General features: G+C 50.2%; 2 protein-coding genes across 9 annotated transcripts in view; both read right to left on the reverse strand.

Annotated features, from left to right (window-relative positions):
- CAMSAP1 (calmodulin regulated spectrin associated protein 1) overlaps positions 1 to 10972 on the reverse strand; it is a 44295-nt gene extending 33323 nt beyond the window's left edge. For 5 of the 7 annotated variants that reach the window (XM_068155857.1, XM_068155856.1, XM_068155853.1 and 2 more), the window contains exons 1-2: positions 10872 to 10972; positions 1353 to 1515 (exon numbers count right to left, since the gene is read on the reverse strand). In XM_068155857.1, coding sequence (XP_068011958.1) covers positions 1353 to 1515; positions 10872 to 10940 — 232 coding nt within the window. In that variant the 5' untranslated portion in view covers positions 10941 to 10972. Of the gene's footprint in view, positions 1 to 1352; positions 1516 to 2015; positions 2048 to 2344; positions 2497 to 10871 lie in introns of those variants that run through there. The other 2 variants (XM_068155854.1, XM_068155855.1) reach the window with 2 other exon arrangements.
- Positions 10973 to 15656: 4684 nt separating this feature from the next.
- Positions 15657 to 24547, reverse strand: part of UBAC1 (UBA domain containing 1) — a 28785-nt gene continuing 19894 nt past the window's right edge. For both annotated transcript variants that reach the window (XM_068155859.1, XM_068155860.1), the window contains exon 10: positions 15657 to 22644. In XM_068155859.1, the coding sequence (XP_068011960.1) occupies positions 22529 to 22644 (116 nt within the window). In that variant the 3' untranslated portion in view covers positions 15657 to 22528. The remainder of the gene's footprint in view (positions 22645 to 24547) is intronic.

Genomic DNA, 24547 nt, shown 5'->3' on the forward strand with positions numbered 1-24547 from the left:
AGGCCTTAAAGGTTCCTCTGCAGTGCAGGAGCTGTGCCAGTCAGCTCTCATCTATGATGAGCTTTCTTCTGAAATAAACTCATCATACAAATAGTGTGTGGCCATGTCTGGAATAGCCATTTTATCTCTGATCACTAAAAAGCCTTCCAGCCACTGACAAATATTTACCTGAGGAAACATCTGTTCCCTTCTTCAAGCTATTGATGCCTTACCAACACCTGCCCAAAATTCCCACTTTTTAAAATGGCATAAATAGCAGCCTTTAGGCTCTTGTTGCTTGCAGCAGGATACCTTAACTAATATTAAACATTATAAAAGCATGCTTTTCCATTTTCACCACACTCATTAAGATGACAACACTGACAGAGATGGAAACACTTAAAAAAAACAACCAACCAAAGCCAGAAAAATTATTGAGAAAAATACTCCAACAAGGATTAATATTTAAGTGCAGGAATGGACTGCTTTGCTCCAGCCCTGTCACAAAGTAAGCTAGTGCTAATCCATTAAGCATATTATGAGTTTGGAGAATTAGACTTAGATTAACAGGGCTACCTCATTTTCCAAAACAAGATTCTGTAGATGCTTCCATTATATGTTTTCTTCTGGATAAACAAAACCCACAAGTATTCCATCACAATTCTCCACTTAAATTCAAGATGTATCTAGTAACAATGATTCATACTAGACAGACAGATCTAGTTCAACACCAAAAAGGAAATTCGAGTACATATAAACCCCAAGAACCTTTATTTCTCTATATCTGACATAAGGGAAGGTGAGCTGCTCTACTATCTACAATTTACTGTTTAATGTCGCTGAACACAGACAAACTCTATTCACTCATTCAACATTTCAAATGTCACTGGTAAGAAACGGACTGCTTTTAAGTTCAGTTTGAAACCAAAACCACAATCTGACCAAAACCCAAACTCCTAACTGAGCGCACAAATGGTACCGAGGCCCCAGCATCCATTGACTGAGATGACTAGACAAGGAAGCACACTACGGCCTCCACGGTCTGGAGGATCTCTAGGCCTGCAAGCAGTGACACACAGCTCTGGGAAAGAAAGTCTTCTTGGCTAAAATGAGGATTTAAACGTTTTGAGGCATGCATTCTTCACAGGCAGAGTCTGTGAGCATTCACCGTCAGGTTTGCTGATTCAGGGCATCTCATATAGTTCCTTTATTCCTCTTGAAGGCACCAGCAAATACATAATATTGCAAGACAACAGGCTGTCATATTATGGATATTTAAAACAAAGCTCAATTTAATTGCTTCTGGAACGGCAGAGGAAACAGAAAAACCAAGAACAAAACCAAGAACGACCTCCTGATAAACGTGATCTTACCTATTCCGTAGGCTTTAGCACAGATCCATTGTAGATTAGCAGCTATTTTTGCTCTGGCTGAATCATAGAGCTCCAAAGGGACAATCTCAACAGCACTATCTGTCAGGGCATCCATTTTTCTTCTGGTACTATCTCCACCCGCACAAACATCAACATCCACCATCTAAAACAAAAACAAAAGGCACCAGACCTTTACACCAGCAGTCGCTCCCGTTGCATTTTTAAAGCCAGCGCGTTATAGCAGGCACAATACGGAGGGCTGAACACCACAGGCCCGACATCCTTCAGGATTTGCATCAGACGGGCTCGTTTAGCAATTTACAATCCATTCGTAAATCAAAAGACATCCGAGCTGGGAGCGAGCATCCTTGCATTTGCAAGGGGCGGATCTGCTCGCAGAAAAAGCCCTTCGCCGAGGCTCCAAGCTGGCCTTACCGAGAGAAGAAAGGAGCAGCCCCATCACCTGCCCGGCTGCAATAAAGAAAGGCTGGGGCGCTCCCCCTCCACCCTCCCACCGCTCCCTCCGCCGCGCAGCCCCCGCACCGCCGTCCCCCCACCCCCTGTCAGATGAACAATGCGGGCAGGTACCGAGGCCCCCCGCCCGCACCGACCCGCCCCTGCGGGGCCGCGCCGGGGGCAGGGGCAGGCCCCGGGGGGCAGCACCTGCGGTTCCTTCCCTCGCCTGGCTCGGTAGAAACAGCAGAGGTTCCTCGCCCGCACCCCCATCCCCGTACCGCCCTGCACCGCTGGCCCCGCCGGGGCGGCGGAAAGCCAGAGGAGGGTCGGGGGGGAACGGCGGCTCCCCCTCCCCGCCGCGGCCCTGCCCGCATCCCCGCCCCCACCCGGAGGAGGAGGAGAGGAAGGAGGAGGAGGGAGAGGGGCGCAGCCCACCCGGCGCCAGGAGGCTGCTTGACTCACGGGAGCCGCCGAGCCCCCACCGCCGCTTCTCCCTGACACCCGCCCGCCGCGGCCTACAGGCCCCGCCGCCTCACCTTTCCGCGCTACCGCTGCCTCATCCCCAGGGCGGGAAAGGGACGGGGGGGTGTGGGCACCAGCGCGGCGCCCGGAGCCCCTGCAGCGCGCCGGGAGGCGGGGAAGGAAGGGGAAAGCTCGGCGGGCCGAGGCCGGCGCCGGTACAGGAAGGCGGGAGGGGAGGGCGGGAAGGAGCAGCCGCTGCCGCCGCCGCCGTCGGGCCGCGGCTGCCGCTGCCAACGCTCGGGACCGCGCGCGCGCGCATGCGCCCGCCCCGCACGCGCGTGCCCGTGTCTCTCTCCCCCCCTCCCCTCACCGCCCCCCTTCTCCTCTCCCGGCCGGGGCGGCGCGCGCGCGCGCGCTCGGCGGGAAAAGAGGCGGGGCCCGGCTCCCGCGCGCGCCGCTCCAGGCCCCGGCGAGCGGCAGCCAACTGCGCAGGCGCGCGGGGCACGGCCGCCTGCGGCTCTCGCTAGGCAACGGTTACCGTGGCAACCGGGACCGCTCCCCTGACGGGCCCGCTGCCCCCCGGGCTGCCCCGGGCCTGAGCAGGGCAGGGGCCCGGGGATCTGATTGCTCGGCCCCAGTGGAGGGCCCGGTACGCACGGGAACCCCGAGGGCCCTCGCATCCTCAGCGACTCGCCAGGCCCCGCAGCCTGCGGGAGGTACGGAGGCCTCCTCAGGTGGAGGTTTCGCCCTGTGATAGTGGAAGGACCCTGTGCTGTGGCCTCCTGGCCCTGGCTTGTGAGCAGCGGGGTCTGCCGTGGCCGCTGTGCCCGGTGGCAGCGCAGGAGCATTGGGTTAGAAGTAGGTGAAGGAGGGTGGCTTAGCTGTTCCCTGCACCTTGAGCCATAGCTGTTCTGTTAAGAAGGGCCCGGCACGCACAATGTGCAGTCCGGGAGGCACGGGGGGTTTGTGTACAGTTAGGAACCAGCCCACAGGCCCAGCTGTGGGATGGGGGCTTTGCAGTGGCTGTGCGAAGCCGAGCTGCACCACCACCAGCCCATTGTTCCCTTCCTCAGCCCGACTGCCTCTGTAGGGGTGGCACAACATGTTGTCATCTTCACTTAGGCTTCCATTTCACACAGAGAAGCAGACAAATGCCCAAGGAGCTTTGTCAATTGTTTGTCAATCACTACCTTTAGGTACACAAGAAAGTCCACTGTAGTAAAGTCAGACATTTGCTTAATCAATGGAAGGCTTGAGATCTCTCTGCTGCCAGCCACGCTCAACAAAACATTGGCTGGTAGTCAGTGATACTTTCCTCCAGGTTATTACAAATAATTGCCCCCAAGACTTGACGTGTATCTGCTTGTGATCAAAGGATGTCAAAGACGGTTTTCCGGCAGAACCTGGCTCATGCATCTTCTGTGTTCCTTTGCAAAGAGAGAATTTCTTCACCTGGTTTATGTTGTGATCCACTGATAACAGCAAAAAATATCTGACAAGTATAACGTGCTGACTGTTGTTCTTTGCTGCGTGCACTTAGACTGTCAAAGTCACCCTAAGGCTGTTCTGCTGGATGCAGTTGGAATGCTAGTTTCCCCCAGCTGCTGTCCAGAGGCTGGGTCCTGCTGCCCACACTGAGAGCCTTGGGCTCATCCCACCCTCTGCTGCACACTTGTTTTGTGATCAGAACTAGACCCTGCAGATTAACTCTCTTGGCAAGTGACTTTCAGGGCTCATCTGAAAAGTGAAGCTGCACGATTAAGCGGGTAGAGGCTCGAGCCTTTAATGCCCATGCTGGATAGATGAATCACCTTAATATCCAGCTACTGAAAACGGTGCTCATAAGTTTAGCTGCCAAACAGTCACAGCAGACTGACCTTATTCTACCTAATTTTCTCTGTTACCATTCTCATAAATGATATTTTTGCTGCATGTAAGGGGTGGATTACATAAATGTTTCACAATTGATAGATTCATTTGGATCTGTCTTAAGACTCAACAGCAATTTCCTTCTGTCTTTTCAAAGGGCAAGGGGAGGGCATTCTGCTTCTTGCCATCAGGAAATAGGATCCACTGTTCAAAGGTTACTCCAGCCTCCATCATCACTCTTCCAGGCATTGCCAGGTTGTAGGCAATTAAAGCAAACAACTTCCTAGTTGGTTTATGATCTGCATTTGAAGAGCCGAGTTTTCAGCAGCAGTTTTCCAGGCTGTCGCTTTGTGACGTTATCATCATAACAAGCTGCTCTTGTTTCTAGATTAAGCCTTAAGGCTCAATCCAAATCCCTTTAAACTCAAGAAGAATGTTTTCATTTGTGGGCTGAGTTGGGCATTAAAGGAACTGCAGAAAGAAAATGGCCCTTTGACATCTAGCTCTGGTGACCTGCATGCAAGGGTAAAGGTGCAATGGGGAGAAAACTGACCTACTTCTTCCTCTGATATATTTTTGCTACAGATAGAGAATGGACCCAGTTAGTAAATGTTCCATAATCACTTAGGAATAAAATATGTTTCAAGAGGGTGGCAGTCAAACTCTATAAAGCCAAGCCAGTATTACCTGGACCCCTGGAATTCTCTGAATAAAGAAAAAATGGAAAAGAGAATGAACATTGTGGATTAAAAGCATAGGGAGGAGTGTAGTGGCAAGGGGAATTCTCTCCTTCTACAGGCTTCTGCATGTAGGATGCTGACCTTAGCCATGCCTTTTGCTCTGCCCCTCCCACTCACCCAGCACTCTCCTCCAGGTCTGCATTTGTGCTTTGCTGTCCGATGTGAAATGTGCTGCCACTTCTTCCTCCAAGGTTATACCCTGAAACTCTGTTATAACCTGAAACTCTGCTGCTTGGAGCATTCGTGAGTCCTTAAGCTGAAATTGATGTTTTGGGATGCTTGGTAGGTGATGATGAAGTGGTTTGTCAAGAGCTCAGCACCATCCCACACCGGCGTCTGCAAAATTATCCTGGAGATACAAAGGCTGCATTTGAAATGGGAGGATCTAAGGGTGTTTGCTTTTCCCATGAAACAAATGACTCTTCCCCTGTTCAGCAGCAGCAAATTCATCTTTAATTTGCCTACCACTCTGCTCCACTACTAAACACGCTTCAAGGCTTTTCTTCTGGAAAACATTAACACATTGCTTTTTTATTTGAAATAATTCCCCTATTAGTCTCTTGGATTCCTTTGCCACTTGGAGTGGGTGTGCATGTGAACTGACAAACACTGCACAACTTGTCTTCCAGCAGAACTCTGAGGTTAATCACTAGGAGGCAATACCTTGGAGAAATCACTGCCTTCAAACACGACACCCATTGCACAGCTAAACCCACAGCTTGTTTTCGGCCCTGCTGGGAGAACGCCTGAGATTTTGGGTTGCTCTTCCACCAGGTTTCATTTATCAGTATGGGAGATTCCATGTGCAAGAAGAACATCAGCCCTTTGTCATCCCAAGGACACCAGAGCTAAATTTGTATTGTTAAGAAACAAACCCAGGCATGTATAGTCTGTAGAAATAGTAACGTTTTGTGCACTGTGTGGAAATACCTCCTGAATATGTGCACGGAGAAGGCAGGAGCTGGCCTGCCAGTGGCTCTCCTTCCAGCTAGAAAAGTCATTAGGGAATTGAGATTCTCCTCCATCATTACAAACTGCACCTTAAGGTGATGGAAAACATGTATCTGCCGGAGCCTGGCCATGCTTCACTGTCTCACTGCTGCTATTTATGGAGGGGGGAGGACGCCACACGATGTTCGTTCCCATCACATAAAGCTCTTGGTGCTAAAGTCACCAAAACAAGCAGGACAAGGAGCTAGGACTTGGGAATTTTTATGTGCTGGGTAGCCTGATTCCTGTGTTATTTACAGTCCTCAATTAGGACTCACCATGCTTTCTGGTGCGATGATCTCCCATCTTCCACCTCCTTTCTTCCTTTCTCCAGAAGAAGAATATTTATTACCATACCAGTGCCCTTCACCAGCTCCTCCCACTGTGCCCACAATCAGGTATGGTTTACCATAGCCAGTCCCACAGTGTAAACACCAGTCCCACAGCATAAACACCATAAGGTGGGTTTGCTCCAAGCAGCATCACCACAGAGCAAATGAGAACAAACTACCCTGCTGTGGTGCATGCTGCACTCCTCTTCCCTCAGGCTGCTTTTTAATCCACATCCTTCGGGATCCGGCTGCCCGCTGCCAGCACCGCTCGTTAGCATTGCTGGAGGAGTGCCTGCTAATCCACCTCACCGGCATGGAAAGCTGGGTAGCTCTATTTGGGAAGACATTTTTTTGCCTTCAGTCTTCCTCAACAGCTCCTGCTTGTGCTCACAGGGGCAATGAAAAGACAAGTCAAGAGGAAAGGCTGAGAGAACTGGGTTGTTCAGACTTGAGAAGGCTTAGAGGAGACCTTATTCCCATGTACCAGTGTGTAGAGGGTTGCTACCAGGAGGATGGAGACTCCCTTTTTAGAAGGAGTCACATGAAGAAGACAAGGGGTAATAAATAGCAGTTACTCCTGGGGAGATTCTGATTGGACTCCAGAAGAAATTTTTCCACCATGAGAACAGTTGGACATTGGATCACCTGCCAAGGGAAGTAGGGGATTCCCCTACATAGGACAGTTTTAAGACTCAACTTGACAGGTGCTGAGCCATCTCATTTCAACTACACTATTGCCTAGAAAGGTTGGGCCAGAGGATCCCTGGGGTCCCTTCCAACCTGGCATCCTGTGAAATGAATCAACAGGAATTTTTTTCCTGTTATCTTCACAAAATTTCCATGATGGTCAGCAGTGCTGAGAATGGCCCCAAGCAAGCAGCTTGGGTGCACTTCCAGCCCAGCATGCCTGCAGCCACCTCCTTACAGCTCTATTTTCAGCCCTGGACTAATTTTGAACACGGCTGTATCTGCTTCCCGCTGCTTAGTCCTGCAGGGCCTCGTTTGCCCCAGTGCTGAGCACTTAATATCCCCTGGGCTGGGATCAACTTAGAGCCTGGGCACTTCTGGAGGTCACTGCATGGGGATGATGCTGGCACCAGCACCATGGGCTATCTGGGAGGAGGAGGAGAAGTCTGTCTCCTCTATGCCAACATGCTTTAGCATCCCCCAGCACATACTACAGAGTTCAATAAAAGTTACTTCTTATTAGAAATTCACTGGGGAAAGAGAGATGTGGTCAAAAAGACATTTAAAATACTGCCTGAGTGAATGGAGCTGGGGCACTGAAACGTGAAGGGGGAGTGGTGGCCTCCTCATTTAGTGGCTGCTCTGACAGCCCCAAATGTCTTTTTCTCTCTTGAACTAAACAGTTCCCTGGGACAGTTCATCATGTAGCCAGCCTTCAGGAGGAGAGAGCAGAATATTATTCTTAGTAATAGAGCAGTCACCTCAGTATGATTACCAGCACACCATGGGCACAGTTTCTGTGGCATAATGTCCTTGTCAGTCATTACCTCTACCAGTTCTGCAACTCCTGAGGAATATGCAGCACCATGGCCTTGTGCATCAGGAACTGCACGCAACAAGCTGTGTTTTCCATGTAAATGAAGCAAACAAATCAAGTTCAGCTAGCAGGACTCAGTTTCACTCAATGTTTTTACCTTATTCAAAGGCAAGGTGCATGCAGCTCTAATGCTGATGAGCACAACGAATTATTCAGACTGAATTCTTTTCCCCTTGCTTAAAATGTTTGCTGTGGATAAATGATGCCAGGGGAGATTCCACTTCACAGCCCCTGCCTGCTGTTGGGTTTCTACTGGGAGCTGCTCCTGCCCCTCCAACCCTAGAAGTCAAATTTCTCCAGGGGCAAAGGAGCCTAGCAGGGAGCACCAGCAGGTCTGCCCCTTGCAGACAGGGGCTTGCCCCCAGGGCTGGTGTGCACAGGGCGAGGACAATCCCCATTGCATTTACAGTAATGCTTCTATTCAGCACTTATCTTCAAAGTGCTGTACAAACATTAATTAATGACTCTGTTATTGCCAGGGGGAAGAGCTGGCAAAGGGAGGGGTGACAGCTCACCCTGCCTGGCTGGCTTGCTGGAAGCTAACCTTCCTATGCCAGCTGCTAGGAGCTGGATGATGGCTCTCCAGGCTTGTGGTTATCTGCAGCAATTACAGCTCTGGAGGGGCTGCCGGTGGGTTTTAAGTACCTCCATTAATAATAGAAAGAGTTTAGTGAGATTTTTTTTCATCTGTGAGTTTGTTTATTTTTAAAGTCCCTGGGCTATGTTTAGGAGGTTGACAGGTCAATAGCATTCACAGCCCAGCAGGTTTTCCAGAGAGAGTTTCAATACCAAGAGACTCGTTCCCAGCGTGCCTACCCTCTGCCTTGTCCTTCCTTGAGCATCCCCAACCAGGGAGACCCCAGGGATGTGCTGGGCAAGTGCTGAAAGGGTTTTGAGCATTGGTATGATCTAATTAATGCACAAATTAGATTTTTCTACATTTCCATGGACTTCTATATTCATTAAAGCCTTTTTAGCAGCCCTGTTTGGGCAGTGTTCAGACAGAAATCGATTTTGATGGGAACTGTGGATTTGCTTTACCCAGATGATTTCTTTTTAAATGGCACTTTTTCTTTCCTAAGGACATTTTGGGAAGTCAGACTGTGTTTACCATAAATGCACAGCTATACAAAGAGAGACTGACTTACCTCCATCTTTTCCACCACTGTTTAAACATTATTAGGGAGTCATGAATAATTGAGAGGCAGAAGAAATGAAGAAGAATAAACATCTAATTGAATCCTAAAGCACAACATCTGCCCCCTGCTCCTGGCTGAGCTCTGCAAGGTGCAATAGCCAAAAGCAGGACTGAGCACATCCAGCATTTTCATCCCAGTAAAAGCTGTTGGGTTTGTAGCCAAAAGGGTACAAAGCCTTGACACCCCAATAACCAGTGGAATGACTCATAACCCTCCTCTCTCCCCATGAGCTGGTGTGGGGTTTTATTCAAAACAGCATCCTGAACCACTGCTAATTCCCACTTTGGGAATTCCCAGCAGGCTCCAACCAACCTTTTCCAAACCCATGTTACAACATCATTATTTCACTGAACTCTTTCACGCTCCTTGCACGGAGGGAGGTGTTTGCGTGGGAGCAAAACTGGGGCCGCCTTGTTCCAGGTCCCCCAGGGGATGCACAAAGGCACAAGCTGCCTGCTGGGTCCTGGAAAATCACCTCCTCCATCCCAGAGGCAGAAGGGATGTAGCTGAGCCAGGCATTTCCCTTTCCCTATGGCAGGTTTGTGTAATGGTCTCAAGATACTGGGGATGTTTTGGGGAAAGAGGTGGATTTTAAGGTTTTCCCCTCCTTAGGTATAAAGCACACAGCCCTGGGCTGGGGGAACACCACCACAATGTGCTCCGAGTCATCTGATGTGCAAAACTTCATTCCAGACAGGTTCTAGGGCAGGAACTGCCTCAAAAGCAAATCAAAGCTCCTCCAATTCCACCTCTGCAGGGTCTGGCAGGGGGTGGCAGTGGCTTCCCACTGTGTTTCAACTCATTTCCATTCAATATTTTTAGCTCCTGCCGTTCTGGTGGGACACAGCTCCTGGTCCACCTCACTGCCAGCTCCTTTTCACAGCTGAGCCCTTCCTTGGTAGCCCTGTCCTCTCTTGCCCTGCCTCTAGAGAGATGCCAAAACAAACCCTGCCTTCCTCACCCCCTTGGGTTCTGGCCAGCTTGCACATGCTCTGCTTGAGCACTCTTAAATCTGCAGCCAGAGAAATATGTTAATGTACAAATTAGTCAGGGTAACTGAAACACCTCAGTCCTGCTCGGCCAGGTCCTACTTGCAGCAAGAATTTGATGACTGTAAAACTCAAAACACCAAGCAGGAAACCAAACCACACCAGTGCCTCCAAGCCACTGGCAAGCAAACTGCCTAATGGATCTCAGAGCAAATCTCTCAGACAGAAAGGAGCAGGCAGGGACCACTCCAATCCCCAAGCTCCTGGCAGGTGGCACATGTCCTGTCCCTCTGTGCAGCAGGGCTTGGCACACAGGGGCTGCCTGCACACCCTGAGATGCCCAGAGCAGATTATCTCCTGTCACCCCTTCCAAAGGGTGGGCATGTGCCAAGGTTGGCCAAGGCAGCCTGTAGCTCTGCATGAGCAGGATGTGGCCCTGAGCCAGAATGGGTCAGAACAAGGCTGTGACACCCAGAGCAGCACCCAGGGCTGAAATGGCTTTTAAGGGCCCCATCCTGCTGTGACAGGGTGACCTCACTGCCCCAGCTGAAGTGAGCACAGTGCTGGTGACTCAGGCCATCAGGAACAGCTGCTGCCCACACGTGTGGAGCTAAATGACCCTGGTTCCCCCCACACAGACTTGTACCACCCAGGTCCCCATGCATGCTGAGGCTGGTGCCTGCCCAGCACCACTCTGCCCTGCGCTCCCCTCACTCCTGGGACCCAGAGCTGGCTCAGGGCAGCCCACTCGACCCATGGGGCTGGCAGGAGCACACAGAGAAGGGGATGCTGCAAAGAACACCCAGATCCTTGGGGCTGGGACATCGGATGCCACCGGGAGAGACACACGGACGCTGTAAGACCCCCAGCAGAAGCCCCCCGCCCCCGACGGGTAAATCCCCGACAGCGCTGACTTACTGGTGACAGCCGCCGCCATCCTCGGAGCTTTGGGGGTCGCCGGGGGCTAGGAACAGCAGCCTGTGACATGGGAGCCCATGGCACGTCCCGGGGGCTCAGCGCCGGGGCTTTCGGTCCCCTCTGCTGCCCGGGAAGGGCCGGCGGGAGCGGGGCAGCGCTGCCCTCCCCAGCATCACCGGCGTCGCCACGGCAACTGCCGGGTGAGTCACGCTGCTTTGAGTGACATCAGAGGTGCGGAGGAGGGGGCCGGGGGCTGGAGGGGCTGAAGGCGATGCCAGGAGCGGATATTCCCAGTTTGGTTTTGCTGGTTAAAGACAGAAGGTTTTGTGCAGGGAAAAATTCCATATCCATCCCCCCTCGGGCAGCATCTCCCCGGGGGCCAGGGGGAGTGTTGCAGGATGGATGGAATCAGGATAGGAGGAGATGCTAGAGCTCCTCCATGGGTTAGCTCTCCTCTCTGCCTGTGGGCACAGATTGGAGCAGAGCAGGATGGACACCCCAGGCAGACAACACTCCACTCCCTGTGCTGCCCTTGGGCCTCAGATCTGTTCAAAACACAATCAGATTCACTAAACCAGTTCAGAAAGCACCTGCTCAAGCTGGCTTTGCCTTCAAGCCAGGCACACAAACGAGGGGAGGTCACCTTCAGGAAATCAGACTGGGGTTCTTGTCTTCAGCTACGATGCTCCTGCAGATCATCCCCATGGACCCTGCCTGCCCCAGGGAGGCACTCGCAGCTCTCCAGCAGGGTCACCCTGGGAGCTGGAAAGGAACCTTGGAAAGCAGGCAAGGAGAGGAAAGAAGCATTAGCTGGGCACATGCACAGCAGGGTTAGAGAACACCACAGACAAATGTTCCATATCTGGGCATATTTCAGAGCATTTTGGTAGCACATTGGCTCATGGCTATGCTGTGCAGGGCTTCCCTTCACACCATCTGCTAGCCACAGCCAGCAGTGCTGGTGCTCCAGCCCCTCCTTCCCACAGCTCCATCAAATCAAGCCTGATGAAACAGAATAGAATATTTTTAGTAGGACAAGAGTTCTGCACGAGCAAGAGTAGTGCCAGGTCAGGAAGTGATGCAGCAGCTCCACCAGCTCCAAGAAAGAACTTTTCTCAGCCCTCTGAAGGAGAAGCCCCAGGAGCATTACTCACCTGCACCCTGCACCACACACCCTCCCATGGGCTTCTGGGAGGCCCTCCTGATGCAAGGTTGGGATCAGGAGACACAGCACTTGGGCCTTTTATTTTTAGCCTAGCAAATGATAAATACAGCCCACGGTAACCCAGAGTGACTTCTTGGCCTGGCCAGTGATGGCACCGGGGAAGCCCACGGCAGGCAGAGCTGCCAGGCCAGCACAGCACCACCATCCGGTGGTGGGAAAGGCACCATCCCGCTTCCAGACACCTGAGCTGAATGAAAACATGAGGCCCTTCCAATCACTTAACCGGTACGATGCTCCTGCAAGGGCACGGAGAGGGTTGGCAGGAGGATGGAGCTGCTGCCACCTCCTGCCTGTGCTGGCAAGAGGGAAGAGAGGAGAGGATCACTCGGGGGCCAGAGTGCAGGCCTCATGGAGAACTGTGCATTTTTGATTGTGTAGGTAAGTGTTCAGGTGTGGGAGCAGGGCGAAGGCTCCTGTCTGGGAGGCAGGCAGGCAGGCGTTCGGGGGGGAAAGGCAGAGAGCACTCTGTGATTCATCACACGCAGCCTGGCAACAAGCTCCTGTGCAGGGGAAAACACAGATGGAAGAGGGCTGCTGCAACGCCGAGCCAGCAGCACGGAAATAGCCAACTGGTGTCCTTTTAAGGATGATTTAGAAAGGTCTGAACTATTTTCCTTTTCTTGCATGCTTCATGGAGGAGCTGCGTGGGGTGTGACAGTCCAGCAGCTTGCACTGCCTGGCTCACTCCAGCTTGCACCACGTGGAAACAGAACCACAACAAAAAATAATCTCAGAGAGGGGTCCCAACCCCCCCCAAGTCCTCGTACAATGGAAAGGGTCGAGGCAGATGCATGGATGGAAGCAGCAGCGTGTTCAGCACAGCACCATGGGCTGGGCTCTTCCAAGGCCTGCCCTGCACGGCAGCAGCGAGGAGGAGCTAAATAAATAATTCAACCAAACCCTGGGCACATGGAGCTGCCCTGGGTACAAGACTCCCAGGCACAGATTCCCAGCAGAGCAACCCTTCCTCAGAGGACAAATAGAGGTTTGCTTCCACATGAATGTGGTTTATGCCCAAGCTACAGCTTGTAAAAGCCAAGCGACCACATCATGCATAAGCACTATGAGTCTTCCATGAATAATTTCTTTCAGCAGCTGCTCACACCTGCAAAGCACCAAACACCCAGAGAAGCCCTCACCAAGAATTAAGCACAAAGCCTCTGCTTGTGCTATGCATGCAGAGCCCTGGTGTGGAACCAGCTCAACCAGCTCCCTGCATGCTGCTTCCCGGAGTGGGAGAGTTCATTATGCAACTGCTGATGGCATCGCTAATGAAACCTGTTTGAGCTGCAACTCTCCCCTATGACAGCACATGTAGAGGCAACAGGACTACATTCTGGGCTGCAGAATCTGTGCAGGACCCCAAGGAATGGAGTTTGCATCCTCCCATCTGCTCCATCAACCACACGCAGCCAAGCACCCAGAACAGGGCAGGCAGCAGCCACGCTGCTAGAGCCCAGCACCCAGAGTCATGGTGACTTTGCAGGCTGTAAACTCCATGCCTTATATTTAAGGAGCAGCTCCTTAGCAGCCATGTGATTTACACCCCTGGGGCTGAGCAAGCTGGTCACCTCTCCAGGTTTATTTTGGTCTGGTGTGGTCTGGTCCAGCCCATCTCGAGTTACTGATGTCCCTCCCCCAGCTCCAGCAGTGACCGGATTCCTGGTGACACTGGATACACAGGGCTTGGGCACTGCTGGCCCTTCTCAGGTCACACTCACTGGCAGTCCTAGCATCACTGTTCACATGTGTAGGTTACAGACCTGCCCCATTTCCAGGACCAAACCATGGGAGCAGCAGATCCAGCTCGTGGTGCAAGTCTGCATTTGAAGCCAAAGCTTTTGAGCAGTGAGAGAAAAGAACTTGCTCCATTAATTCTGCCCCAAACCTGCTTCCCCTAGAGCAAAGCATCTCCATCGTCTTCCAGAGCTGCTGCTTCCTTTGGCCAATTCTTCTCTCATAGTAAAATCACCACTAAAACAAAACAGCACAATGAAGCCCAGAGCAAATGTTGGGATTGTCACATGGGGACTGCAGTCCTGATCCACAAGCAGCGAGCTGCCAAGGGTGCAGGAGCTCCCAGGGGCAGCATCTGTCTCTCCTTCTGTTTCTGCTGGAGCCCACTGCAGGCAGATACATTTGAGCAGCCAGCCAGGTAACTACAATGTTCTCCTCCTCCTCATGGGTTAGAGTGACCAGAGAGCATCAATTCACAGAAGAAAGGTGAGCAAAGGAGAAAGCCTGACCATGGCACAGCTTGCAGGAAGAGACTCTAATAAAGCACCTAGTGAGGGAATGGGGAGATGCTTTTGACACCCCATGTGTGTTATTAGCAATGTCTCACCTTGTCAACACCAAGTTGCATTCTCACAGTGAAGTGCAACCCATACTTACCCTCCCCACCCTTTGCAGCAGAGACTTGGGCTTTGCTGGGGATGACTTTTGGGCCGGGGCAGCAGCAGGCTTCTCTCCTTATTGCTGCTGGAGGACACCAGCAGCACATTGCCGTGCTGAAAGCTCATCATCTCAAGAGCTGACAAAGACTATGCCAATTACAGCCCATCCTGTCACTCAGATAGCACCACTTGTTCATTTTTAAGGTGTGGACTTCTGCCCAGACCTGCTGTACCAGTTTGGGTACAGAAGCACCATTATCTAATGCTACACCACAAGCTGCTTTATGGTTGGTTTGTTGTTTTGGGTTATTTTTTTTTCCCTTTGGTTAATTTTAAATTAATGGACAGCTGTCCTGCAGCCTCATCTCTGCAGTCAAGGGAATGCAAGTTAGGGCCCATCTGGCACCAAGAGAAACCTGCATTTAACAGCACCACATGGACAAACCTGCACTCAACAAGCGTTCAGATGTCTCATGCCCTAATCCTCCATCGTTCACAGGACACAATGAAAATGACTCTCAGCTCCTCAGCAGTTGCTGCAAGATGTGCTAAATAAACAGGCTGCTGGCAGGTGCCCTGAACATTCTGTGAAAATGCTAATAGCCCCACCTCTGCTCTGGAGAAATAACCTCACACACACACTCTTCATCAGTTGCCGCCAAGGCAACCACACACACACAGACACTGGGCACTGGAGGCACTTCCCAGCCCACTGCCAAGTGGCCAGCAGCAGCATGGGCACCACAGAAGGGAGAAGGGCAGTTTGGTGTAGTCACCTGCAAGTCACTGCATCCCACCACAGGACCAGCTGCCATCTGCTCGAGCTGTTCTCCTTAATGAGGGTCCCCCTATTGCGGTAGAAAAGGCTTCCAATTAATCAGTCAAGATAAATCCCTCTTAAGTGGCATCAGCCTGTCCCAGGGGATCACCCAATCTTGTTTCACACAGCCCTTGTTTTCCTTGGAAAACAGAGGAATAGCTTCCAGGTGCAAATCCAGCTTTTGACCCAGAGATTGGCTGCACAAAATTCTGTTACAGGTTTCTTGAGCAGCTCATTCCTCAGAAACAACTCTAGCAGTCTTGCAGCCAGAAGGAACATGATGGGGATGGGGCTGCAGAAACCTTTGCTGCTCCTGAAGAAGAATACTGCAGAACACCTTGTAATAAATCCAAAACCCCTTTATTTTTAAGATATATTATAAATTTACAACACACATAACATCAGTGTCTTCAGTGTGTGTGTGTGTGTGTGAGAGCAGGTTTCAAGCCTCAGCATTCATTCTAGTCTCATTTGTGGGTATGACTTCTCAATGGTGTCAGCCAGAGCAGGTCTGGGCTTTGCCACGACCCCCCCAGGAGCGTTTCAGCAGACCACAGCAACTGCTCAGAAGGGTAACTGGTGCAAGAGCAAAGCCTCTTGGCTTTCCCACTCGGGGAGAGGTCAGTGACCCACATGAGCATGTCCAGAATGAACCCTGAATTCCACAGGCTCTAGTTAAGCTTGGTAAAAGTAATGTTAACATCTCAGAAACAGCTGTGCATGCCACATGGCGGTGTCTGTGCCCTAGGGGGGGGAAAAAAAGTCATCCTAAGCTGTACCTAAATGATTTTATACACAGGTGAAATGAACAAAACCCAAAAAATAATGCTAAGCCAGTACCTTGCACTATAGTTTTCCTGGTGCTGCCTCGTGGGTAAGTGCTGGATAGCAAATCACATTCGTGTACAGCTCATTAAACCATGGGGGAAACAGGCAGCTTAAAAAGAAATCTCTACAGGCCTCTGTCACCTGCTGCAACAAAGACACTTGGGTTTGGGGGTGGGGGGCTTAGGTTAAAATGTGATCCAATTTCTTCCCTCTCCCCAGAGCATGATATAAAACTAATACCCAAATTCAGTAAGAATTGAATGCATTTACATTTATGGAAGTCCACATGCTGCAAACAGGAGCTGAGTTGAACATCTTCAAATGCAGGGCAAGAGGTCCTTAAAAACAACAGCACCCCGCCCCTTTGGCTAACACCTAGATGTCAGGATGCAAGTGAGAACAACTACCATGAGAGCACATTCACAGAGACACAACAGACACTGCTTGCTGTCTCCTCTGCAGGGACCCTGGGGGTTGCCACCCTGGCCACACTCACTGACCATCCTGCCTCCAACAGCGGCCACCGCGAACCCTTCAGACGAATCACTGGCCCAGAGGGGAGGACACAGTCAGCGGTTTGCTTTATGCCTTGAAGCACAAGGACTTATGATCAGATGGGAACACCCAGCTGGTTAAGAAAAATGTTATTTATTAAAAGTAGTAAAAAGAGAGCATTTCCTTTGGGTGAAACACTCACCAAATCCTGTGCATGTGGCTTCTGGAGCACTGCCACTGAAGCAGAGATCAGTGGTACCCTCCATGTCTCTTCCACAGGGGACACCTGCTGACAGTGCCATTGTACATTCGTTTGGTGCAATGCTGAAACAGCTTCCAAAGTATATTAAAAGATCCTCAACCCATGAATCACAAGGCCTAAAAGACCCAAAATAAATCATAACAGTCCTACCTAAAAAAAAAAACCAAAAGGATTTCATTAACCACCAAAAGTGTTCCTTGGATATGAAGATCACTCTTTGAAAAGTAAGTTTGGTTCCAGGAGAGCAAGGAAAGAAATGGGGGTCAAGGCTTTGGGACATGTCTGCAACAGAGGCTGCGAGCAGCCAAAGAGAAGCAATTAGCTGGAGGTGTCAGAGCTCTTGAGGAGTGAACCTTGCACCATCCCAGAGGAGCAGGAGTGCACTGATGACTGCTTTGGAAACCATGCAAGTCAATTTTCCAGCTGCACGGAGAACAGGAGCGTCCTTGGAGCGGCCTGAGGAGCAGTGATCTGTGAAGCAGCTGAGCAATCTTGTGTGACCATGTCCATCCAGTGCTGCAGCAGCCTCAGAGGAAGACTCATGTCACTGCTCACAGGGAGAAAGAGATAATGGCAGGCTCTTTGGACTGGACCAGAGGTTTATGAGAAGCTAGGCTAGCTCAGGCTCACAAGTCAGGACAATCAAGGCCCAAGCTGTCAAGCAGCCACTGGCATTTTCCCCAAATACATCCCTTGGAACACATTCCCCTACAAAGGGAGTGTAAAGAGGAAGCCCTGAGAACAAACTCCCACATAGTACATTTCTATTAAAAACATCATTGTTTTGATGACAAAATGATAAATTACCTATTGAAATAAATAGCTAGCTTTCCAGAGCCATCTGCTATCAACAGGTAGAAGATTGTCTCTATCAACTGATGGAGGAAGGAGCCAGAACTGTAAGAAGCAGGTATTGCATTCGCCACCTACCACTCCACTTCCTTCCTACTCGATTTTACAGGCTTCCAAATGTTCCCTTGACCACATTATGAGGCACTTCAGCACCATGTCTTTGCCAGATACAACTTCCACACCCGAGATGCAAGCACAGGACCTGAGCCTGGATAGCCTTGCTCCTGTGAGTAGCTCTTCCTCACAACAACTGTTTTAACCAAATCCTTCTATTCCCACTTGGTTAGTGACCTCTCAGGGGCTCACAGACCAGATCCACCAGTCCTCTTCACCCACCAGCTGCAAAGCAGGACCCCAGGCAAAGCTCTGACTGCACACTCTCTTGTGCCTGGAGACCCATCTGCACCTTCTGACTCCATAGCAGTGATCTGCCAGGTGCTCTGCAGGTTTTGTGAGATAATGATTGCTTTTGCAAGCACCATGCACCCCTCTCTGCTGAGTGTGATGAAGGAACTCTGGTGTGATGGGGACACACAGCTGCCATGAACCACCACTGAGGTCTTGACCAATTCCTTGAGCATTTGTTTAATCTCAAGGGTAGTTTTTGCTTGCTTTAAACCAACTCCTCTGCCTTGCTGCAAACATCACACCTCCTAACTTGTGGCCTCTTTCAGCTACTGGCCACTGGGAACTCAAGCTCTCTAAACAAGCTATGTTAAAGCCACACCAAGCAGGACTGCTCAGGAAGAACACACTCTCCCAACACTTCAGTTGTGTAAGTGCTGAGCTCTGGAAAAGCAAAATCCAGAAATAACCACAAATTCTCAACCCTTCAAGCATTTTACAGCTGCAGTATTCCTTTATCCCTAAAGTCTCTCACTGCTGCCACCACATTAGTTTCTCTGTGTGAACCTGACCATTCTTCCCTTCTTTTAATCCTATCAACATGATGCTTTTTTTACTGATGGATTTGTCCTCACTTTATAAAAGGTTCAGCAGCACCAATTCTGCTCTGGCATACCAAGGGAGACAGCTCTGAATTGTCTTATCACCCTGATCAAACTGATACTGCACAGTTCATTAGCAGGTCCTGACAGTATCAAAACTCTGATCCTGTTGCTTTGGGGCTGATGAAGAGATACACAAGAAGCAGAACCTTTGACACTGAAAGCTCACAACTCTGCTTCTCTAAAGCAGGTCACACACCACATATCAGGCATGTGCCCAGCTTCAGCCCTCTGTGAGCTGGGCAGATGGTTCAAGTTCATCATCCACAGTGCCCTGGCAGCAGCAGCAGCCAGTCCTGGAACAGCTCCTCCTGTGTCAGTACAGGTGAGCTGGGTTGCTCACTCTTGCCACATGGCCAGTCAGAGAATCACAGAATTGTCTTATTGGAAGGGACCTTTCAGATCACCAAGGCCAGCCATTAACCCAGCACTGCCAGGTCACCACTAGCCTGTGTCTCTCAGCACCACATCCACATGGCTTTTCAATCCCTCCAAGGATGGGGACTCCATCAGTGCCCTCCCTGGGCAGCCTGTTCCAGGGCTTAAAAACCCTTTAGAAGAAATTTTTTCCCCCTAACATCCAACCTAAACCTCCCCTGGCACAACTTGAAGCCATTTTCCCACCAAACTTCTAGATGACTCTGAAGTTGAGAGATGATCCTCACCTGCTCTGTCTGGAAGCTCTACAGTCACTTCAGAGTCTGATCATGAAATCAAAAGCAGCATTTTAATAAGCCTTTATGCTCTTCAAAGACCAAGGCTGCTACCAGAGTACCTGTTGGTCACACCTCAACCTGTCCTTATTCATTGAGAAGCCAGAAAATCCCCAAACTACAGGGTAGTTTTGCCCAGCTTTGCCTTCTAAAACCCCCCAATAAAAGCAGTATTTACAAGAATCATGATTGGTAGGAGAGGGCATGAGCTTCTCTAAACAAAGAGCTTCAAGTACTGGTGTCTTCTGGGATTATTAGAGGCAAAAAGCTTCAGGGATTAAGGAACCAAAAGAGAAAAAAACAAAAGGTGGGGGGGAGACACAAAATAATCAAAACCTTTCACAGCACAGCAATACTCAGTCATAACTCCTCGTGAGTCCTGCTGCACTCATAGGGCTGCAGGACTCTGAACAGCTATGGGAGAAGGTTATAATTTAAGGGCATGTGTCAAATTTGTTTCTTAGGAAGAGTCCAGGAACATGGCTTCACTGTCCCATTTGAAGAGCAGCAACTCCTCTCTAACAGCTTGGAGTTTCTAAATGCACCAAGTAAATACTGTAGCAGCCATGAAGTGTAAAAGCTTGATATGAAATGACAAATAATAACAATAAATAATCATCCTCCTGGGATAGTAAGTGGAGATAAAATCTCATGCTGTTTTGATCTTCCCCACCCTTCATATTAATTATGTGAAATTGGCAACTTCAGTGCCTTGACTGCAAAACAGCACAGGTGAGATGCCAAGTTCAGGCCAAAACTTGTTGCAGGGTTTCGGGTTGCATCTTGCTGCATTTCTTGTTTAAAAACCCCAAGTGCACAACCCTACACACAGCACAAGGTGAGCTGCAGAGCTCTTTGGGAGCTTTCTTGGCAGGACACCAGCACAAGGTGAGCTGCAGAGCTCTTTGGGAGCTCTCTTGACAGGACACCTTTGTGCTGTTTAAGGACAGGGTCTCCAGCTGGTTGCTCTGCATTTTGGAGAGGCAGGTCTTGCCTAGCCTGCCTTTCAAACAACAAAAATAACAAAGGGCTGGGAAGCACAGCACAGGACAGGGATCATCAGAAGTGAATTTGAAAAGAAATGCCATTTTTGGTCAGCCTGTTAGAAAGGCAACACCTGCTGAGCTCAGTGGGCCTGACCGATCCTCACTATCAATCCAGACTGGAGGATGAGGTGTTAGAAAGCAGCCCGGTGGAAAAGGATCTGGGGGTGCTGATGGATGAGAAGCTGGACAGCAGCAGCAGGCAGTGTGAGCTTGCAGCCCAGGATGTGATTTGCCTTCTGGGCTGCATCAAAAGATGTGTTGCCAGCAGATCCAGAGAGGGGATTCTACCACTTTGCTCTGGTGAGACCTCACCTGGAGTACTGTGTACAGGTCTGGAGCCCTCAATATAGGAAGGACATGGACTGATGGAGAGAGTCCAGAGGAGGGACATGAAGCACCTCTGCTACAAGGACAGGCTGAGGGAGGTGGGGGGTGTTCAGCCTGGAGAAAAGCAGGTTCCAAGGAGACCTTCTAGTACCTGAAGAGGGCTACAGGAAGCATGGGGAGAGACAAAGGCCTGCAGTGACAGGACCAAGGGCAATGGATTCAAACTAGAGAAGGGCAGATTTAGATTGGAGATCAGGAAGAAGCTCTTTACTCTGAGTGTGGTGGAACACTGGAGCAGGTTGCCCAGGGAGGTGATTGAGGCCCCTTCCCTGGGGATATTCAAGGTGAGGCTTGACAAGGCTAGGGACAACCTGATCTAGTTGGGGATGTCCCTGCTGACTGCAGGGAGGTTGAACTAGATGACCTTTGGAGGTCCCTTCCAGCCTGGGCCACTCTCTGATTCAATCATAAAAACGAGCTAGCTAGCCACAGTGAGTTCTGTTCTGAAAAGCTCACAACTCCTTGAAATCCACCTTGAAATCTCAGGTCATCCTGACCCAACAGGAAAGACACAACCTGACATTCTGGGTGTTTCCAAGGTAAAAATTAAGCACTGAGAAGACACACTTTTAATCTCAAAGAAAACAACAACTTGAAGCGTGCTTTTTAAGTGTGCTGAACGAGACAGAAACCTCAGTGGGTTCTGCTGCTTTACAGATCACCAAAGAAAACCCCATGCAAAGTGTTTGGGTGTTTTTTTTTGTAAACAAAGTCAAAAAACCCCTTCAAGTGTCCCCTTCCAAAGCTGTGCACAGAACAATACCACTCCACCACGTGAATCTATCCCTCCTTGCACTAGGATACGGGAGAGTGGGAACTGCAGCCTACTCAAGCATCCAAGTCCTGGTGAAGGGAGCTGTGCTGTGAAGGAGATACTGCATCTTTAAGGTGGCTGCCAGAGTCTCCTCCAAGCACAGGCAGTGTGGGGCTGCAGTCAGCACTAAGACAGAAAAATGAATAGGCAAAAGCAATGCTATTTATTAAAAGCCTCCCACCTCTGGCTGATCCTGGTTGAATTGCACTGAGCAAAGGTTGGCTGGGGATGTGCTTGCTCTCCCAAGGGTTGGACTTGTTTTTAAAACCCACCTAAACCATTTTCTAAGAATCAGTTTTCAAAAGCATTTGCTGGCTGGATGTAAGCCATAAATTAATACTGTGTGGAGATGATGAACATCCTGTGCTAGTGGTCAGCGACCTCTTGTAAACACCAGCCAGCTGCTAGCAGAACTGGCCAGAAAACTACTGCCACAGGCTTTGGGAACAAGCATGGTCATGTTTCCTTCCACCAACCAGCTTCTTAGCTGTTTTCACCAAACCTTTTCCTATATTTTTTTTTCAGTTATTATTCTTCTGATGATGCTTTTGGGATATACTTTATTTTAAACCTAATACCTGAAAACAGAAGCAAGTCTTCAAACCTCTCCCCCTAACACTACATCCACAAGGCAACTCACTTCAGTTGGCCCTAACTACATGAAGCTCTGGCGTGAGAGCCCCTTTCCAAGGGGATCTCCTCCCCTCCCCCTTCCACCTGCCCCCCTCTCCAAGCCATCCATGCTCCCTCCCCATGAGGGGAGGGTGGAGGGAGGGGCAGCAGGAAGCGGCGCAGCGGGCTGGCGTCGCCCTCTACGTGCGGTTCAGCGTCTGGAAGATGCGGGAGATCTGGAGCATGACGGGCCCGGTTTCTGGGTCGTTCATCCACTGAGTGCTGTTCAAGGGGTTTTCAAGCATGTCTTCAAAGGCTGCCAAGAAATTGCAAAGCTCAAGTTAGCACTTTGGTCAGCAGAAGGCTTCAAACGTTGGGGATGCTTCACACAGAACCACAGAAATCAAGCAGGTTGGAAAAGACCTCAGAGACCATCAAGTCCAACCTAATACCTAATACCTCACACCTCCTGGCAACCAAACCATGGCTCCAAGTGCCACACCAATTCTTTTTTGAACACCTCCAGGGATGGTGACTCCACCACCTCCCTGGGCAGCACATTCCAATGGCCAATTACTTTTTCTGGGAAGAACTTTCTCCTCACCTCCAGCCTAATCTTCCCCTGGCACAGCTTGAGACTGTGTCCTCTTGTTCTGGTGCTGGTTGCCTGGGAGAAGAGACCAACCCCCACCTGTCTACAACCTGCTTTCAAGTAGTTGGAGAGAGCATAAGGTCTCCCCTCTTCTCCAGGCTAAACAACCCCAGCTCCCAGCTTCAACAAGAGGACAGTTAGAAAGAGCTACAGCTCAAAGGCCATGGGCAAGCATGACTCAAAACTGGTGGGAATAAACATTTGCCCTTTACACTCCACAGCCTGGGATGCCACAGGATGGTTTTCCTTCTCCATCCCACAGCAATAAACTCACTGCAGACAGAGGCTGATGAAATACTCAGCCTGGATTACAGCCAATCTCCCAACACCTCAAGAACATGAGTTTGAAGAGCTAAAGCCTCAGCAAATGTCTGCACGTGGTAGCAGGGATCATGCTATGGAGGAACTCATCCCTTTAGGAAAGTCCATCTCACAACTGGGTCACTCTCTGCCAATACTCCTATGGAAGACCTCTTCAACTCCACTGCTCTGAAGATTTTCCACATCCCAGCCTACTTACTGCACCCTGGTACTTCTTTCTCTCTGGTACTCAACCACAACAGTTCATGGAAAGCTCTGTCACCCCCTTGCCTCTGTTACCTTTGCTTTCCCTTGCTGCAATTTGGCTGTCTCATGGCAACTCTCTCAGAAAACCTCTGAAGAAGAAAACCTAAGCCAGTGAAATAAGCAGCAGATGTCAAAGGCTACTCAAGAACGAGCAGCAGAGCCAGCAGAAATTGGCTCCTCAGAGCTTCATCTTTTCAGAGGCCCATGGAGCCAGAAAGGAAGGAGATGGACCTGATGGAATAGGTCCAGAGGAGGACCATGAAAATGATCAGGGGGCTGGAACACCTCTCCTATGAGGACAGACTGAGGGAGCTGGGGTTGTTCAGCCTGGAGAAGAGAAAGCTCTGGGGAGACCTAATAGTGGCCTTCCAGTATCTGAAGGAGGCTACAAGAAGGCTGCAGAGGGACTGTTTACAAAGGCCTGCAGTGACAGGATGAGGGGCAATGGTGTGAAATTAGATTTAGATTGGATGTTAGGAACAAGTTCTGCACCATGAGGGTGGTAGAACACTGGAACAGGTTGCCCAGGGACATCTCCCATCCCTGGAGATATTCAAGGCCAGATTCAAAAAGGCTCTGAGTAACCTGATCTAATGGAACATGCCCCTGCTCACTGCAGGGGGGTTGGACTAGATGACTTTTGGAGGCCCTTTCCAACCCAAACCAGTCTATGAATTCTATGATCTTCCCCATGAGCATCATGTGCTTTCTCCTTCCTGGTGTTCAGAGAGCAAAGGATGTCAGGGAGGCAGCCAGCTCTATCCCAGGCAGCACACCCTGTGCCTGTGCAGAACAATCACCTCCATTTCTGAACAGTGCCAGCAACCCAAACATTTAAGATTTCTTTCTACACACAGTTGTCTCTGCAATAAGCTTTGTTGTTCAGTTTGGTTTCTTTTTCAATGTGTTAGTTTTCACCCTTCTACCTAACTGCAGGACCCAGACAGCTACTGCAAGAGCTAAGCTGCAAATCTGGCACAAGAATTGACCAGGCAATAAT

Source organism: Melanerpes formicivorus, unplaced genomic scaffold (assembly GCF_026170545.1).
Source record: "Melanerpes formicivorus ecotype bairdi unplaced genomic scaffold, bMelFor1.0.p_v2 SCAF_33, whole genome shotgun sequence".
In the NCBI taxonomy this organism is placed as follows: Eukaryota; Metazoa; Chordata; class Aves; order Piciformes; family Picidae; genus Melanerpes; species Melanerpes formicivorus.